The sequence below is a fragment of the Panthera tigris genome, chromosome A2, assembly GCF_018350195.1.
Source record: "Panthera tigris isolate Pti1 chromosome A2, P.tigris_Pti1_mat1.1, whole genome shotgun sequence".
NCBI lineage: Eukaryota > Metazoa > Chordata > Mammalia > Carnivora > Felidae > Panthera > Panthera tigris.
In genome coordinates this window covers 9,921,733-9,940,387 of record NC_056661.1, presented here as the reverse complement: position 1 = coordinate 9,940,387, position 18,655 = coordinate 9,921,733, and the positions used below count along the sequence as shown (strand labels likewise).

Sequence of the window (18,655 nt, the reverse complement as noted above, 5' to 3'; positions counted from 1 at the left end):
TACCCCCCCCCCGAGCCTCCCACCCCGGGATGGGTGAAGGGAGCCCAGGGGTCCCCACCATTATTCTAGGGTCCACAGCTCTAGAACCCCAGCCGGTGGGGTTGGAGGAGGAGGGGCTGGAAGGCAGGGAGAAGGCAACCAGCAACGGCTGGAATGGAGCCGGGGCGTAATTTGGAAGAGTGGCCACAGTTGGGGCAAGAGAGAATCACAGTTTGGGCAAAGGCGTCAGCGTGGCCGGTTTCAGTACAATAGGGGCGCCACTGCGGCAGGGAACGGTATAGGCCTGGCAAAGGCATGATATGACCTAAGGAGAGGTCAGGGGTCAGGATCAGAGGTTCCCATTTGGCCAGGTAGGGGAAGTTTGCTCGGGTTTAGGAGAGGCTGGTCAAAGGTCAGGGTTAAGGGGGGGGGGGGGCGGCGTGTCCCAGTGCACGGTGCCTGAGCCCTGACTTGCAGATGAATGAACGCATGAGGGGCCAGAGTCAGGTGCCCAGCTGGCCCCTGGGCCCCTGGCCACCCGGTCACTGGTCTAGCAGAGGCTGCTGATTTCACTCTTACTGCACCCCCACTTGCAGCAGTTGCTGGAGAGGCCATCCAGGACATCACGGACAGGGCGCAGAGCCCCTGGAGTTCCCTGCCAGCCAGGTCGGTCTGCATACAAAGCCCGGGGGTACTTGGTCAGGGCCAGCCACTCGCTGGAGGCTACTGCCCCGTCCAGCTCGCTGTCTGTGTCAGAGTCTGTGTCTGGGAAGGTGAAGGATGAAAAGAGTTAGTGCTTGGGGCTCAGCTGCGATCACACCCAGAGGCTGTCTCAGCTACTTCTATTCTTGTGATGCAGCTTCATGGTCAAAAGTTTCATCCCATTCAGGCCTACCTTCCAGTTTTGACAGGCAGATTATTCAACCTCACAGAGCTTGACTGTCCTCTCTTGTCATTTCTTTTCTCCTACTCTTTATTCATTGAGGACCTGATGGTTAAGAACATGTGTTTGGGAGCCTCTCTGAGTTATACTCTGGAGCACGTGAATGTACTTCTCCGACCCTTGGTTTCCTTGTGTGCAAAGTGGGGATAATAATAATAATGCCTACCTTCTAGGGTTTTACGTGGAGTAGATGACAGAATTAATACCCATGGAAAAGCTTAGAACAGAGTCTGGCACACGAGAAGCACTCACCATATACTTACCATGTGCCAACCACTGTGTTGTTGGTGGGTTTTTTTAATGTTTATTGAGTCTTCACGGAGAGAGAGAGAAAGAAAAAGCAGGGGAAGGGCAGAGAGAAAGACAGAGGATCCAAAGTGGGCTCTGTACGGACAACAGAGCACCTGATGTGGGGCTCGAACTCACAAACTGTGAGATCGTGACCTGAGCTGAAGTCACACACTTAACCGACTGAGCCGCCCAGGCACCCTCTGCCAAACACTGTTTTAAAGGATTTAGTGGGCTAACTCCTTTATTCCTCACAATGACAACGCCATGAGGTGGGGGCGCCTATTACCATGCCCATTTTCCAGAGGAGAACACTGAGGCACGGTTTCGTAAACCAACTTGCACAAGAACACGCGGCCATTAAGTTGTAGGTCTCCTACTTGAACCCAGGCAGCGTGTCTTCCAAGTCCACCTTTATATCATCACCATCATGAAAACTTTTGTTTAATTTTTTCGCCAGGCTCCTGCCCTTCATGAAACCAGGCCCCATGCCCCCCGCTTGAGCCCAGACTGAGCCCCCTGCCCACCGTCCTGATCCGCTTTGACTCAGTGTTGCCACTTAGCCATCCTGGGAAGATTCAGGGACTGTGCCTCTCATTTGCAGATAAGGAGGCTCAGAGAGGGTAAGCAACTTGCCAGGAGGGTCACCAGCTAGGTGGCAAAATCTGGCCTTGTATACACCACACCCCTCACGCTACCTTCCGCAGAGGGTTGAAAAGCGGTTCAGTGTCAGTTTCTCAATGGCGTCCCATCTCCCACCCGACCCCCCATCCTTAAGGGCAGGCTCAAACACAGCAGGTGCTCCAAAAACCGCGGCCAGTTCTCTGACGACTCCGCAGGTCTGCTAACCGGCTCCTCCCTGCCTCGGCACAGCTCTGAGGCCTGGGCCAGTTTCCCCAGCTGTACATCATAGGACAGGGACTCTCCTGCCCTGGCCCTTCATCTCATCTCCATCCCTGGCTCCTTGGACCATCCCATGTCCCATCCATTGTCCACCCCTCCCCGCCACACTACCCCCCCCCAGCCGCACCCCCCCCCCCCCCAGCCTCACCCGTAGCTTCATGGGCCAGGATGTCCGACCGCCTCCATCGGGAGCCCCCGCAGGTGAAGATGACGGCCCGGATGAATTCCCGGCCGCAAAGCTTCACTCCGTAGGGTGATGCCCGGGCCTCGGTGCTCAGCCACAGCTCCCCAGCCAGCACCCACACGGCCAGCAGCAGCAGCAGCGAGCGCTTGGCCATGCTGGACAGGAACACCTGGGACGCTGGGGCACAGCGACGCAACCTCCCTGGGAGTCTGTGTCCCTGCTGCCTCCTGGCCCCCATTTATACACCCTGGGTTCCCCCCACCTGTCACGGAGAAGGCAAGTGACCTCCTTTATCTCCTCCAGCAGAGGGGAGGCTGGCATGCCCCCCCCAACCCCGACCTTTCCCGTTTCCAGGAGCAAGTGATAACCTTTAACCAGGGACGGAGTGACGTGCTCCAGCTCACTGTCATCTTCATCTAGAAGGGCGAGAAGGTCTCGATTCAGCAGAGACCGGGGACCCAGACCCCACCAGACCCGAAGAGAGGGCACAGCCAGATACAACCCCCGCATAGGGCTGGGTCTCCTCTAGAATAACAATGATAATGAGCGTTTCTGCTTCCGCAGTGTGGGCTAGGCTACAAGGCCAGGCACTGCTCTAAGTATTTTCCATCTGGTTCATCCTCCCAGTGACCTATGATAATGGTTCTCAAATTTGAGCAAGCCTCAGTATCTCCCAGAGGGCTCGTTAAAACACAGATTCCCGGCCCTATTTACAGAGCATCTGAGAATCTGCATTTGCAACAAACCTCCAGGCCATGCTGTTGCTACGCTGCTCCAGAAACGGCACTTTTCTTTCTTTCTTTCTTTCTTTCTTTCTTTCTTTCTTTCTTTCTTTCTTTCTTTCTTTCTTTCTTTCTTTCTTTCTTTTACATTTATTTATTTTTGAGAAAGGGGGTGGGGAGGGGCAGAGAGAAGGAGACAGAGGATCTGTCGCAGGTTCCTCGCTGTGACCGCAGAACCCGATGGGGGGCTCGAACTCACGAACGTGAGACCGTGACCTGAGCCAAAATCAAGAGTCGGCTGCTCAACCGGCTGAGTCACCCAAAGCACCCCAGAAACCGCACTATTAAGACCCACTGGACTATGAGATTAGGACTAAGATTATGCCCATATTACAGATAAGGAAACTGAGGCACAGAGTGGTGACAGAAGGGGCCCAAGCTTGGCTAGTAAGTGGGGGCGGGGATGGGGATTCAAACAGAGCCACCTGACTCACAAAGAATATATTATGGGTACGGGGTTGCAGTTTTGCAAGGTGAAAAGAGCGCTGGAGACAGATGAACTGGACACGTAAAACCGACGAAGATGATCAATTTTATGCGTATTTTACCACCATTAAAAAGTAACTTTAAAATGTTTAATTAAGATAACATACATCAAGAGGCTGGGATGTGCTGGGAAGCGTTTACCAACGAGTTCTCCAGAAGAAAGAAAAAAAAAAAAAAAAAGAAAGAAAGAAATTAAAAAGACCCTGGTTTGTAGCAGCTGTTGGTTTCCGGCCAATTTCAAGGTACCAATATGACGTCTGCGTGGTCAGCAGAGTCCTGAAGAGTCAACCATCAGGTCTCACAAGCGAGTGTCAGCTGACTCGGCCAGAACGTGCAGTTGAAAGAATCATACACAAGACACCCATGTTGTTACCGCTCAGGTCAGGAAATGGGACTGTGCCAGCAGCATAGACATCCCCCGCTGCATAATCCTGTCACAGGCCCTCCCACCCCCTAGAGGTAGCTTTAGTTGTGGCTTCTTTGTATATTGTTACGATTCTAACGCCAACATGTGCATTTCTGGGACAGATACTTCTGTTTCCTTCTTTCCTTGTGCATTTCTCTTGCCTTCTTTATTATTTTTTATTTTAGAGGGAGAGAGAACAGGAGGTGGGGAAAGGTGCAGAGGGAGAGGGAGAATCTCAAGCAAGCTTTATGCTCAGCGCGGAACCCAACATGGGGCTAGCCCCCATGACCCTGGGATCATGACCTCAGCCAAAACCAAGAGTCCGATGCTCAACTAACCGAGCCACCCAGGAGCCCCATCAATTGCACTTTTGATCAAAGTATGACACGCTTAAGGAAGAGCACACATCATTCGTGGACACCCGGAAGAATTTTCACAGACCAAACATACTGCGTAACTATGACTCGGGTCCAGAAACACCCCTTCCGACCACCCCCCAAGATAGAAGAACGAAGCTCCACCTTTTGGGAAGGGAGAATTTGGAAGGATTTGTGGACATACGTCAAAAGTACAGTAGTTGAGGGGCGCCTGGGTGGCGCGGTCGGTTAAGCGCCGACTTCAGCTCGGGTCATGATCTCGTGGTTCGTGGGTTCAAGCCCCGCATCGGGCTCTGTGCTGGCAGCTCAGAGCCTGGAGCCTGCTTTGGATTCTGTGTCTCCCCCTCTCTCTCTGCCCCTCCTCCACTCCTGCTCTGTCTCTCAAAAATGAATAAACGTTAAAAAAAATATTTTTTACAGTACAGTAGTTGAGATACGCTTTGGACGAAACCCTTTGAAGCTCTGCAAAGATCTTGTTTCCCAGTTTACCCGCTCATGCTAGCATTCTGGGTAGATTGTGTGCATAGAAGTGTTACTGTGGTGTTTGTTTATTAGTAATTTTCCATGCACCTCATCCCTTCCACATTTACTATTACTTATTATTTGGAATTCTGGAGGAAGAATTGTTCGGTCTCCAGTTATTTGTTTATTCAATCATTTATTTATACCAATATGGATTTGTGAACAGTTATTTTAGTCTTTGGGTTGTAACCCGACACTATTGTTATTTATTTTGTTCCTCAAACTGTTCCAGCTGTGGCCATTGGGACCTCCTTCAGTTGGCTCCTGCTCTAAGCATTTTATTTCAGGCGCTGTCCTTTCGCCGTGACTCCGTATTTTTTGTTGGTTTGTTTTTGTTTTTTTTTTTAGCACTTCTTATTTCCTGGCACCACAAGAAACGCAGGGCTTGCCTCGTGTTTTCCCTGCCCCAGTCCTAGAATCAGACACTTTCCTAAGGAGTCAGGATTCCCTTTTATTGGAGTATCGCAACGGGAAGTCAAGACCTGGGCACTGGGTGTGTCCATCACTACTGGGGGTGGGGGTGGGACAGGTTATGTCATTGCTTCTAGGTCCTCTCAGCTGAGAGTCTTCCTTTTTTTATCTTTATTGATTTATTTTAATTTTTTAATGTTTATTTTTATTTTTGAGAGAGAGAAAGAGAGAGAGAGAGCAGGGGAGGGGCAGAGGGCGAGGGAGATACAGAATCCGAAGCAGGCTCCAGGCTCTGAGCTGTCCGCACAGAGCCCGACGTGGGGCTCAAACCCACAAACTGTGAGATCATGGCCTGAGCCAAAGTCAGACGCTTAACCGACCAAGCCCCCCAGGCGTCCGGCATTCATGTTTTTAAAAATACTGGGTAAAATTCATACAGGTAAAATTAACCATTTCGGTGTTACATGTACATGTATGTTGATAGCGCTTTTCACACAAACAGCAGGAACGACCCGTCAACAGATGTATGGACAGACAAAATGTGGTAGATCCATACAATGGAATATTATTCGGTCATAAGAAGAAATGAGGTTCGGATACATGTTACAGCGTGGTTGAACCTTGAAAACATTACAGCGAGTGAAAGAAGCCAGACCCAAAAGGTCACATATTATAGGATTGCGTTGATCTGAAGTACCGAAAATAAGCACATCCCTGGAGACAGGAAAGCGGACTAGTGGGTTGCCAGGGGCTGGGAGGAGGACAGAATGGGGAGTGATCACTACTGGGTATCCCTTTGCGGGGGTGAAAATGTTTTGCACAGAGGTAGTGGTCGCAGAACATTGTGACTATCCTATCTGCCGCTGAATTGTTCAGGTTAACATAGTTTTGTGTTACGTCAATTTCACGTCGATTTAAATAAACAATGCTAGGGGCTCCCATGATGGGCTGAGCTGCGTTGGAATCCCACCTTTGCCTCTTTCCTGCTGTGTGACCCTGGTAGGCAAGGCATTTAACCTCTCTGTACCTTGGTTTTCTCACCTGTAAAACAAGGAAGAGTCAACGCGCGCATCTTAAAACATCCCGGGGCCGGCGGGCAGCGCTGTGTACTTCTGTTATTTGTGCTTGACACATTCTCTTTGGATCCGAACTTTATCCCTTTGTCCTTTTCTTCATGACAAACTCCTGGCCTCTGTTGCCCCCTGTGGTATCTTGGGCCCAGGCAATGCTCCAGGAGGCGGGAGTCATATCTGATTGTACTGCTTTGAAAGGGCTGATGAATAAAATGCTCCCCCCACCTCCTCTTCTCCCAGCGACTCTCCAGGGACGTACCCTTCTGCCCTTTTCTCCATATCCCCAGTGCCTGGCTCAAGGGCTGGCAAAGAACAAACTCGCTGGGAAATAATTGCTGTCTGTCTGAGTTTGACTGCCTGGCCCATAACCAGAAGGCTCTTTTGTGCTCCACACAGAATCAGAGTTTTGAGCCCAATATAGCTGCATTCAAATTCCAGTTCCTATGTGAACTTGAGAAAGGCCTTACACCTCTCTGAATTCATTGGGAAGACGGAGTTTATTATCATATTTCCTGGGGCGCCTGGGTGGCTCAGTCGGTTGACCCTCTGACTTCAGCTCAAGTCATGATCTCGCGGTTCGCGAGTTTGAGCCCCACGTCGGGCTCTGTGCTGACAGCGGTCCCCCATTCTCTCTGCGACTCCCCCGTCCACACACTTTCTCTCTAAAATGAATAAACATTAAAAAAAAGAAGAAGAAAATTAAAAAAATAGGCCTATTTCCTTCCTGGGGCTGTTTGGGGACTTGGGTGAAATTCTGTAAAGTGCTGAGCACCACGCACAGCACACGGTAAGTGCGGTGGGTTGGGTGTGACCCTGCACAAAGATACCTCCCCGCGTCCTAACCCTCCGGAACTCTCAACCTGATACTATTTGCGGAAAGGGTCTTTGCATACGTAATTAAGGCCTTTGAGATGAGATGGTCCTGGATCATCCGGTTGGACCCTAGACCCAACGACACAGGAGAGATAAGGCCATGTGAAGACAGAGGCAGAGGTTAGAGTGATATACACGAAGAAACCAAGTCATGTCTGGAGCCACCAGAAGCTGGAAGAGACACGGAAGGATCTTCCCCTAGAGTCTTCAGAGGGAGCATGGCCTTGCGGACCTTGATCTCAGCCTTCTGGCCTCTAGAACCGTGAGAGAATACATTTCTGCTTTTGTAAGCCCCCCAGTTTGTGGCAACTATCAAAGCAGCCACAGGAAACTAATACGTAAGAGTTAGGAAAGCCCGCCTGCTACCAATATCATTATTATTTTCATTACCATTATTATTTTTGGTCAGCATACAAATGCACCCAAAGTTTACCAATCCTAAATAAAACCACTCTCTCCAAACTTAAGTAATCCTATTTCTGGATGGTCGGTACAGCCTGGTGCATCAGGAAATAAAAAGCATAAGATCGGCTGCAGTATCTCCCTCCCAATCTGAGCCCCCACTTTCCCCTACAGGTAACTCACTGCTCTTAATCTCCCGAGTATCTTTCCAGAATTTCTGTGCACCTGTACAAACATGTGAATGTAGGTTCTTATCCTCCCCCCTCCCCCCCACATACACACACCTACTTTTACATGAAAGGTAGCTTTTAAAACTGTTTAATTGTGGTGAGGCGCCTGGGTGGCTCAGTCAGTTAAGCATCTGGCTTCGGTTGAGGTCACGATCTCGCGGTTTGTGGGTTTGAGCCCCGCATCGGGCTCTGTGCGGACAGCTCGGAGCCTGGAGCCTGCTTCGGATTCTGTGTCTCCCTCTCTCTCTGCAACTCCCTGGCTCGCTCTCAAAAATAAGCAAACATTAAAAAAATGTTTTTAATTGTTTATTGTGGTAAAATATACAAAGCATTGTCAATGTCAAATTGTCAATTGTCATTGTCAATTGTCAAAAATGACAATGTCATTTTAACCATGTTAAGTGTCCTGTTCAGTAGCCTTAAATACGTCGCATTGTTGTACAGCCGTCCCCACTATCCATCTTTAGCACCCTTATGTTTTTAAATCTTCTCAGATGTTTTTAAAATTTATTTTTAAAATTTACTTATTTTGAGAGAGAGCAAGGGAGCATGCACACACGTGCACAATAGGGGAGGGGCCGAGAGACAGAGCGAGAAAAAAAGAGAGGGAGAATCCCAAGCAGACTCCACAATGTCAGCACAGAACCCGACCTGGGGCTCAATCCCCTGAACCCTGAGATCGCGACCTGAGCCGATATCAAGAGTCTGACGCTTAACCCACTGAGCCACCCAGGCGCTCCTCTTCAGAACTCTTTCATTTTCCCAAACTGAAACTCTGTCCCCGTGAAACACTAATCTCTCACTTCCCCCCTTCCACTCAGGCACCCATCATTCCCCCTTTTTGTCTCTATGGATTTGCCCATTCAGGTACCTCGTGTGAGTAAACTCCTATGACGTTTGTCGTTTTGTGTCTGGCTTCTTGAACTTGGCCCAATGTTTTCTTTTCTTTTCTTTAATTTTTAAGTCTATTTATTTATTTTGGGAAAGAGAGGGGGTGGGTAGGGGCACAGAGAGAGGGAGAGAGACTTCCAAGCAGGCTCTGAGCTGACACAGCGCAGAGCCTGATGCGGGGCTCGAACTCACAAACCGTGAGATCACTGTCTTGAGCGGAAATCAAGAGTTGGAACCTTAACTGACTGAGCCACCCAGACGTCCCTCTTTTCCTTTTTTTTTTTTAAGTTAATTTATTTATTTTGAGAGAGAGAGAGAGAGAGAGAGAACAAGGGAGTGTGTGCATGAACAGGGGAGGGGCAGAGAGAGAGAGAGAGAGAGAGAGGGAAACAGAGAATCCCAAGCAGGCTCCATGCTGTCAAGTGCAGAGCCTGATGTGGGGCTTGAACTCACAAACCACGAGGCCATGACCTGAGCTGTAATCAAGAGTCAGATGCTGGACCAGCTGAGCCACCCAGGTGCCCCAGGCACGACGTTTTCAAGTTCATCCATGTTGTAGCAAGTGTCAAAACTTCAATTCAGGGTTGCACGTTTTATACATTCTGCTACACCTTGCTCCCCCCCCCCCTCCCGCCCCACTTAACAACAAATGCCGGAGATCTCCCCATATTGAAACTCTCTTCACACACCTTGTTGTTGTGCTACAGCTGGGTAGTATTCTGCTGTGTGGATGTCCCGTAGTTAATTTCACTCCCAGAGACGGACGACATTTTTCATCGTTTGTTCTTGAGCTAACACTGCAGTGAAAAACCTTGTAGAAATGTCATTTCGCACATATGCAAGTGGATCAGTAGAAAAATTCCCCAAAGTGAGATTTCTGGCTCGAACAATATGCGCATTTGTGCTTTTTATAGATATTGCCAAATTTCCCCTTTGGGGGATAGATTAATCCACACTCCCTCCAGCAATGAATGAGTGTTCTGCTCCTCTATGGCCTCACCCACAGAGTGTGTCAACCTTTGGATTTTTGCCAGCATAACAGGTGAAAAATGGTATCTCGGAATAGAGAAAATTTACACTTCCCTTCCATAAGTACAGTGGGACATACTCCATGTGTTCAAGAGCTATTATAGTTTTCTCTTTCCTCTCTGGTCACCTTCGTTGTCCGTTATTTTTTAGGTTGTTGATCTTTTTCTTCTTGATTTCTAGGAGTTCTTTATATATTAAGGAGCTCTCTTATCTGGTTATCCCATGGGGGATAAATATTTTCTCCCAGGTTGCCGTTTCTCCAAACTTTTAAATTAATGAACACTGACATTTATTGAGAATTGGATGGACGCCTGGTCTTGTGCGGTGCTTTAAACACCCTAGTCAACCTTACTGACATCATTTTTCGTCTCTAAATACTACGTATAACATGCATCTCTAGAAAATAAGGATATTTATACACTGACAAATATACAATCATTCTTCGGTATCATCTTACGCCGAACACATATTCAAATTTCCCTGAGTCTGTGAAATGTCTTTTCAGAGTTGATTTACAGCCCAGACCAACAGAACTTTCTACGATGGTGGGAGTGTTCTATATCTGTGCTTTCCACCATGGTGGCCACCAGCTGGCTACTGAGCGCTTGAAATGTGTCCAATAGCGATGAGGAACTAAGTTGTTCGTTGTATTTTATTTTAGTTACTTTTATTTTTTTAAGGGTATTTATTTATTTTGAGAGAGACAGTGTGTGTTAGAGAGTGGGGAAGGGGCCGAGGAAGAGACAGAATCCCAAGAAGGCTGCACTGTCAGTGCAGAGCCCGATGCCAGGCTTGAACTCATGAACTGTGAGATCATGACCTGAGCTGAGATCAAGAGTCCGGCGCTTAGTTGACCGAGCTACCCAGGCATCCCAAGTTACTTTTAATTTTGACAGCATGTGGGAAATTACTAGTCAGGATCCCCGATGCACGTAGGTGCAAAAACCCTCAACAAAATACTAGCAAACTGAATTCAACAATACATTAAAAGGATCACACACCACGATCAAGTGGGATTTATTCCGGGGATGCAAGGACGGCTCGGTATCCGCAAATCAGTGTAATACGCTAGCAAAATGAAGGACAAAAATCATAAATGATCATCTCAAGAGATGCAGAAGAGCATTCGACAAAATCCAACATCCTTTCGTAACGGAAACTCTCAACAAACTGGGCATAGAGGAGACGTAGTTCGACGTAATAAAGGCCACGTACGACAAGCCCACAACTAACATCATAATAGTATAACACGGAAAGCTTTTCCTCTAAGACAGGAACGAGACAAGGGTACCCGTTCCCACTACTTTTATTCAGCACAGTACCGCAAGTCCCAGCCAGAGCAATTTGGCAGAAAAAGAAATAGGAGGTAGGGGCGACTGGGTGGCTCAGTCTGTTCAGAGTCCAACTTCTGCTCGGGTCATGATCTCACGGTTCATGAGTTCGAGTCCCGCGTCGGGCTCTCTGCTGACAGTGCAGAGCCCGCTTCAGATCCTCTGTCCCCCTCTCTCCTTGCTCTGCCCCCAGCCCTCTCAAAAACGAATAAATGTTTCAAAAAAATTAAAAAAATAAATAAAAGGTATCCCTTCCTCCCCCCCGCCCCCCCACCTCCAGCAGCCACCATATTAGTGTAGATTTCAAATCTGTCTTCCTGACCCAAATACATCTAACCTACATTCACTGTCTCCATTCACCTCCCAATTGGCCCTCAGTCTTTTGCAGTCTGCTATATGCTCCCCAAATGCCAGTGAACCTAGGTCTCACCCAGTCCCATCTCTCCCCAAACACTATCACGCCCTCACTGGTCCAGGCAAAGCGCCCACTGGTGTAATTTCATCCCAGATAACCAATTTCTTGCTCTTCCCAAACCACTGTGTGCAAGTATGTTGTGACTGGCACAATGGGACTGTGTACTAGATTTCCATCTGTACCCTTTTAGCTCAGTGATATATTGCATTTTTGTTAAGAGAGTCAAAGCAGTTATTAACTGATTTCCTTCAGCCTCTCCCCACCAAAAATTGTCTTACCACTTGGTGGAGGGTGGGAATAGGTTGACACAAGTTCATGTGGATACGCATGTGTCCCAAGCATTTTTTCTCAAAGCCCAAGTATTTAGGGGATCACCTCTCAGATTTTTTAAAAAGTTTATTTATTTATTTTGAAAGACTGGGGGGGGTGGGAGAGAGAGAGGGAGAGAGAGACGACATGTGCCAGAGAGAGCAGAGGAGGGGCAGAGAGACAGAGAGAGAGAGAGAATCCCAAGCAGGCTCTGTGCAGTCAGCACAGAGCCTTACGTGGGGCTTGAACTCACAAACCTCAAGATCATGACCTGAGCTGAAATCAAGAGTCAGAGGCTTAACCAGCTGAGCCACCCAAGCGTCCCTCACATCTCAGATTTTTGTTTTTTAATTTTGTATTTTTTTTTAATGTTTATTTATTTTTGAGAGAGAGAGAGAGAAAGAGCGTGAACAGGGGAGAGTTAGAGACACAGAATCCGAAGCAGGCTCTGGGCTCCAGGCTCCAAGCTGTCAGCACAGAGCCCGATGCGGGGCTTGAACCCACGAACCGTGAGATCATGACCTGAGCTGAGGTCAGATGCTTAACCGCCTGAGCCACCCAGGCGCCCCTGTTATTTTGTAAATCTCAGTTCATTCCTTTTTATTTCCCCCCAACTTTTCCTTCGGCTCGATGATGCAATACCTTCAACAATATTTTCCCAAGATCACCTTAACTCATCAAAACCCTGCTTGCAACATAGTTCCCCAAACCTGTTGGACTGGGTGTCCTCTGACACCCGATTCCATTTTATCCATGGATATATCTGCACAGTATTCACACATTTACGATATTTTTTTCCCTCTTACCCCACTGTGTGGCTTGAAAAGTTAGAACTAGCCTGCTAAGCATAACACTTAATAATAAGCAGAAATGCACCGGCTTTGATGATGATTTGCCAGTGTAACAGGAGGATGTTTTGTTTGCATTCCAATGCACCGAGGGTCAGATTCTCCTTAGTAGCTGGCACATTCGTAGATAGTTTTAAATTTCTTCTTTTTCTCCCTTTTAGCAAAACTCCACGGAGATCTCTTTCTCCTGCCGCTTGGGGGAGGAGCAGGGTTGCCAGGTCTGAAAATGCTATGGTGTCTGGGTTTCACGCCCATTAGCACGATACTTTGTAAGCTACTTTTTGCCGCCGGGCTACTTGGCTGAGGAGTCTGGATCATGCCGCTTTCTTAGTTCATCTTGCTAGAAAGATGGACATGTACGTTGCCTCCAGTGACCCACCTCAGTGAGTATGCTCACCCGGTGCAAAACTTTCATTGAATATAAAAATTTGGAACAGAACCACCGAGGCGCGGTTCCCTTGGTTTAACAGAGACCCGATGACTGGCTTAAATGCGAGAGAAGGTTGGTCTCTGCTGGTGGATAGCTGGGAAGCCCGTGTCCTTCTGTCCCTTGTTGTACCACCTCTAGGGTAGTATCTCCAAGGACGTTTGTCTAGAGACATCTTTCAGTGTCATACCTGGCTGGGGGAGGAGGCTACTGGCATCTAATGGGTGGGGGCCAGGGGCACCGCTTAATATCATAAAACACACAGGACAGTTTCCCACCACAAAGAACAATTTGGCCCCAAGTGTCGACGGTGCCCGCCTGCCCTAGAAAAGTCCCCAGTCCCTTTTTTTCATGACTGACTTGTTGAAGACACAGGGACAGTTGTCATGTGGTACACCCCCCCCCCCCGACTGTGGATTTGTCTGTCTGTCGCTTCCTGATATTGTCATTTAACTTGTTTCTCTACCCTTTCCATTTCCTGCAAACTGGATGTGAGGTTGACAGACTTCATCAGAGTCAGGTTTAACGTTTTGGCAAGACGTGTCCTAGGGGAAGCTGTGAACTTCCTTTCGCATCACATCGGGAGGCCCAGGGCCGTCTACTGTGCTGCTGAGCTGCCTGGCAGCTAATGCTGGTGACAGCCTGGCCTCCGTGATCAAGTCCACACCCCTGGGCTTCGTGAGCATCCAGCACCCTGTGCATAGTTTGCTCCCCGTCATTCTCTCACCTGCTGCTTTATGACGCCCATCGACGATCATTGCCCAGATCAATGATTTCCTTGGCTTTTGCAAAACGGCAAATTTTCTTTTTCTTTTTCTTTTTTTAAGTTCATTTATTTTGAGAGAGAGAGGAAGAGGGAAGGAGGGGCAGAGAGAGAAAAGGAGAGCGTGAATCCCAAGCAAGCTCTGCACTGTCAGCACAGAGCCCAACATGGGGCTCGAACTCAACAGACCATGAGATCATGACTTGAGCCAAAATCAAGAGCCGGATGCTCAACGGACTGAGCCACCCGGAAGCCCCAAAATGGCATTTTTTCTAATTCTTTCATTCTTTCTGCATTAAAAAAAAAAAAAAAGTTTATTTATTTTGAGAGAGAGCGAGCAAGCGGGAGAGGGAAAGAGACAGAGGGAGAGAGAGCATCCCAAGCAGGCTCTGTGTCATTATCGAGGAGCCGGACATGGGGCCTGATCCCACGAACTGTGAGATCATAATCTGAACTGAAATCAAGAAACGAATGCTTAATGGACTGAGCTACCCAGGCCCCCTCATTACCAATGTTTCAGAAAGGAGTTGGTCAAGAGTGTAACTTGACTTCCAATGGTATATATAACATGTGTTTTTAAGTTTCAAATTGGGGTATAACATACATAAAGGACATAGATTTCGAATGGAGAGCTCAGGGAATTTTTTATATCTATAAACCCATGCAAACACTATCAAAAAAAATAGAACATTTCTAGCCCACACTGCCTTCCCTGCCACAAAGGCTTATAATGAATATTTGCGATTGAAGAAATGATTTCCAGGCTTGGCTGTGCTCATTGGGGGGTTAGGGACTTCAGGGAGGTGGGGAAATGGGTGGGAGGTGGCAATAGGGCTTCTGGTCCCCCCCCCCCCCCCCGCCGTGGCCCCCATGCACACAGGGCTGGCCCTGGGACCTCCACCTGTCTCACAGACGCAGCTGCAGGGGCTGAATGGCTCTGTGGGCTGGGATTTATCCTGGCCACCCTATGCCTGCAAGTCGCATTAATTCTTGGGTGGACTTATCAGGGCTGGGGCTCCTGGAGCATTTCCAGGCCGATTGAAACTGCTGCTGCTTTTTCTCTACTGTGGAGGGTCACACCCAGGGGCATCAAAGCACATTGGAAAGGCCCAGAAAAGGAGATAGGCTGTCTGGGCTCTGCTGCCTCCCAGCTGTGTGATCCCGGAAGAATCTCCTTCTACCTCTGAGACTCTATTTGCTTTTTTGCTTTACCAGTCTAGTGGGGCGGGGCGGGGGGGGGGTGGATATTCCACTTTGCGGGGCTGTTGGGAGGTGGAGGGTTTCTGGGGAATCACCTGGCTGCCTTTACTTCTCTGACCTCACCTCCTGACGCTTTCCTCTTTGCTCATTCTGCCCCAGCCTGATGTTTATCTCCCGCCTCCCCTCCTCCCCGCCGTTCCCTCCACCTGGGTTTTATGGAGTTTGCTTCTTTTCACAACTCAGGACTGCAGGACCCCTCCCTCAAGTGACACAGGCCACTGCATCCTGTCACTCCTCTCCCACCCCCTCCCATGTCACTCTTACAGCCCCTTAAAAACCTATCTTATGTAGTCATTTCGCTAGTAATTGTGTCTCTCTTAATAAAATGCAAAGCCTGAGGTTTTGTCTGCTTTCTTTACTTTTACAGCCCCGGCCTTGCACACAAGAGGGGTGAAGTTGGTTGAACCAGGAAACAGCAGCTCAGAGACAGAGCCGCTTTGTCACACTGTCACACAGCAGGACTACAAGTAGAACCATGGGCTCTGAGCTTTTTCTCCATTTTCCTGTCTCTGGTGGAGACCACGGCGCAAAACTGAAGAGGGTGGCGCGGCAGGCGGGGGTGGGGGGGTGGGGGGAGGGCAAAAAACTCATTTATCAAGATAATTACTATTTTGAGAAATCAAAATTAATGCAAAAAAAAATTGATGATTAAAATATGTTTTTGAAAAAGTAAAAGACAAGATCCGATCCAGCACTTGCGTGACTCACTTCGTCCTGATCCCACTCCTGGCAGGATCCTATCTTTATTTAAAATTTTGGTAGTTTGGTCATCATGGATTTATTTTTTCCCCATTAATTTTGATACTTAAAAAATATTGGATAGAATGTCATTTATCTTGATGATTGAGTTTTTGCGCCCTCAACCTAGTCTCGACCCGCTTCTGTCTCTTCTCTCCTGGAGAAACTGAGGCAGGGAGGACGCTGAGGGGGCGGCGCGACGGAGGGGGAAGAGCGTCGGGGTGCGGTGTGGAGCCTTGGTGAGCAGCCCGCACTCCCCTGGGGGTGCTGGGCGCCGACCTTTGCTTATCGCCCGCGCTTAGAAGCCTCTAATTAAGTCCTCCGCTTGCAGGAGACCTTTCCCAGGGCTGTCCGCACCGCCTGCGGGGCGGAGATAGCCGCGGTTGTCCCGGCAGCGGTGACCTTTTCCGGCCCGATAGGAGGGGGAGGCGGGAGCCCTCGCGGAGGCCGGGTCTAGGCGGAGGTGGCGGGGGAAGTTTGCTCGAGGGATGGGACCCGGGATCGAACCCAGCCTTCACATCCCACGACCATCTTACCAACGTAGGGGAATAGGGGGGGAGGGGAAGAGCGCCTAGTGACGTCACTGAATCCCTAGCCCAGCTCCGCCGCTGACGTCACAGACGAGCCGCGCGCGTCACTGCATTCCTCCCGTGACGTAAGCGCGCGAGGCGAGGAACTGACCCACCGGGGCAGGAAGAAGTCTGAAGGAAGAGAGCTTTCCTTTCTCGCCTTTTATAGTTGGTAAGGCGTTTAAAGTACGCTGAGCGGACTACCACTCCCAGCTGGCTTTGCGTGCTGCGCATGCGCACGGTTCCCAGCTGGAGAGCGCGGCAAACCTTTGGAATGGATTGACATCCCTTTAGCTGAACCATAAGGCAGGTTTTACAGCCGCAAGCCAATCCCAACCTCACAGACCCCACCCCTTTATTCTTAGGCCGCTGCTTCCTTGCGGGAGTGACGGGTTCTTCTGCCTTTGAGGGTTCAATTTCCTTTGACGGACATTCACACCGATGAATCAGAGCGCCGAGAAGTCTAGAGGGTGTTGAAAAGCGTGACTTAGGACCAATAGCTTAGCAGCAGGACCTAGCGCCATCCAATCACTTCTCCTGGCGCCGCCAATCACCCGGGACTCCGCCCCCGCCCATGACGTGTGTAGGGTGGGTAGCAACAGTTGCCCCGGTGAGGGAAACGGAGGCGCCATAGCCACGGTAGTCGTGGCGACCAAGCAACCCGGCAACGCGAGTCAACAACAACAACCGCCCGGCCGACCCCCACCCCCACCCCCCCCTGCCCGGCCCGGGGACCCCGGCACGTTCCGTCCCCCTCCCAACATCGCCTCCGAGACCTCTGGAAAGCCCTTCTGCGGACAGAAGTAGGAAGAAGCCGAGGTAACCCGGGCGGCCCTGGGGTGGCGGGCCCGGCCAGGGAGGGCGGCGGGGCCCGGGCGGCGGGTGTCGCTGTAATCATAGTCCGGGGGGAAGGGGCGGGCGGTCAAAATGGCGGCGGCGACTGTCGGGGCCGTGGGGGAGGGGGCCGGGGCCCGGCTGGGGCGACACCACCCGCCCCTGGGGTCCGGGGCCCAGCCCCCGCGAGGGGCGGGCGCTAGCAGGCCGGCGGCGAGTGGAGGTCGGTTGGACGGGGCGGGGGGCTTTTATATGTTGGGAGGTGCGGAGAGGCGGGCCTGGGGAGGCTGGGCCAATGGGAGCGAGGGAGGGGCGAGGCGGGGCGGAGGTGAATGGGCGGGGCCAGGTCGTAAGGTGTGGGCGGGGCCGGCGGGTGCCGGTGGCGGGGGAACCGGGTGGGGCAGTTGCCGCCAGGGCCTTACAGCCTCCCAAAGGGATGGAAAGCCACCTGTGCTGCGTCGCTTTAGAGCCCACCACCCCCCCCCCCAGTCATTCCCAGTACTCCGTGTCTGCCACATCTGAGGCCTCAGTTTTCCATTCTGTAAAGTGGGGAGAATCATTGCCATTGTCCCTTTTCTACATTTCAGGGATTTCTGACTCCTTTCAGGAATTTCTCTAGGCCTCATCTTTGAACTTTTACTGCTATGTGCTATTTTTGAATATGGTTTGATAGAACTGTTAGCTAATCTTGATTTCCACACTGCCGTCTGTTCCTAAATCTCTCTTATTCTCCGAGAGAAAGCAAAGGAAAACAAAGTTTCATGGCGAAACTGTGGGCTAGGAATATGGCTTCAGCCGGGAGGATCTGGTTTGCAGAAGTCGAAGCCCATGGTAGGGGAGGAGTGATCTGGGGTGACTGAGGTAGACGAACAGAAACTTGATTGCTTCTCTGTGCGCTGCTCTCTTAGACCTCGTATCGTCCCTGGCCGGAGGACTTGTTTCTGGAGATGGGACGATTTCTAACCTTCTTGCCCATCAAGGTCTGCCTTTCTGGGAACGGGAAGCAAATGGCGCCTGGGGAAGTTTCTTAGATTTGTTAAGCTGCCTCTGTTGGCCAGACACATGTTTTTGTGTCAATCAAGTTGGTGTCAGCTGGGTCACATGTCACTGAGGAGGTACCAGCCTCCAGAGCCACGTGGGCAGGAGCGGCACATCAAGATTAGAGGAAAGGGGAAGTGTTCCATGTTTGTTACAGGAGAATCTGAGCGACTGCTTTGGCGGGCAACAGGATCTACCTGCTTGGGGAAGGATTTATTTTTTTCAGATAGCCAGCTGGGCAAGTCCACTTTACTTGTTCTCTGTCTTGCTTTGGAGCTCGGCATCAGCGGAGCTGAGTGGCGGTGTGCAAACTGTAGCCCTTTTCTTTTAAAGTCAGTAAACTT

The 18,655-nt window shown here is 50.0% G+C and overlaps 2 protein-coding genes and 1 long non-coding RNA gene across 15 annotated transcripts in view; 1 reads left to right on the top strand and 2 right to left on the bottom strand.

The window, feature by feature from the left end:
- Nucleotides 1-49: 49 nt before the first annotated feature.
- RLN3 (relaxin 3) lies at nucleotides 50-2,465 on the bottom strand. The gene is made up of 2 exons (XM_042978375.1): nucleotides 2,262-2,465; nucleotides 50-744 (listed from the first exon to the last, which is right to left on the bottom strand). The coding sequence occupies exons 1-2, from the start codon at nucleotides 2,449-2,451 to the stop codon at nucleotides 530-532; spliced, it is 405 nt and encodes a 134-aa protein (XP_042834309.1). The 5' UTR covers nucleotides 2,452-2,465; the 3' UTR covers nucleotides 50-529.
- Nucleotides 2,466-16,329: 13,864 nt separating this feature from the next.
- The window catches only part of RFX1 (regulatory factor X1), a 32,511-nt gene continuing 30,185 nt past the window's right edge, over nucleotides 16,330-18,655 (top strand). For 10 of the 13 annotated variants that reach the window (XM_042978361.1, XM_042978359.1, XM_042978367.1 and 7 more), the window contains exon 1: nucleotides 16,895-17,258. The gene's annotated coding sequence lies outside the window, so the exon portion shown is untranslated. Of the gene's footprint in view, nucleotides 16,612-16,894; nucleotides 17,259-18,655 lie in introns of those variants that run through there. The other 3 variants (XM_042978368.1, XM_042978362.1, XM_042978360.1) reach the window with 1 other exon arrangement.
- On the bottom strand, nucleotides 16,587-17,477 carry LOC122236600. Its single transcript, XR_006214685.1, has 2 exons — nucleotides 17,216-17,477; nucleotides 16,587-16,902 (listed from the first exon to the last, which is right to left on the bottom strand). It is a non-coding gene; the product is annotated as an uncharacterized LOC122236600 (long non-coding RNA).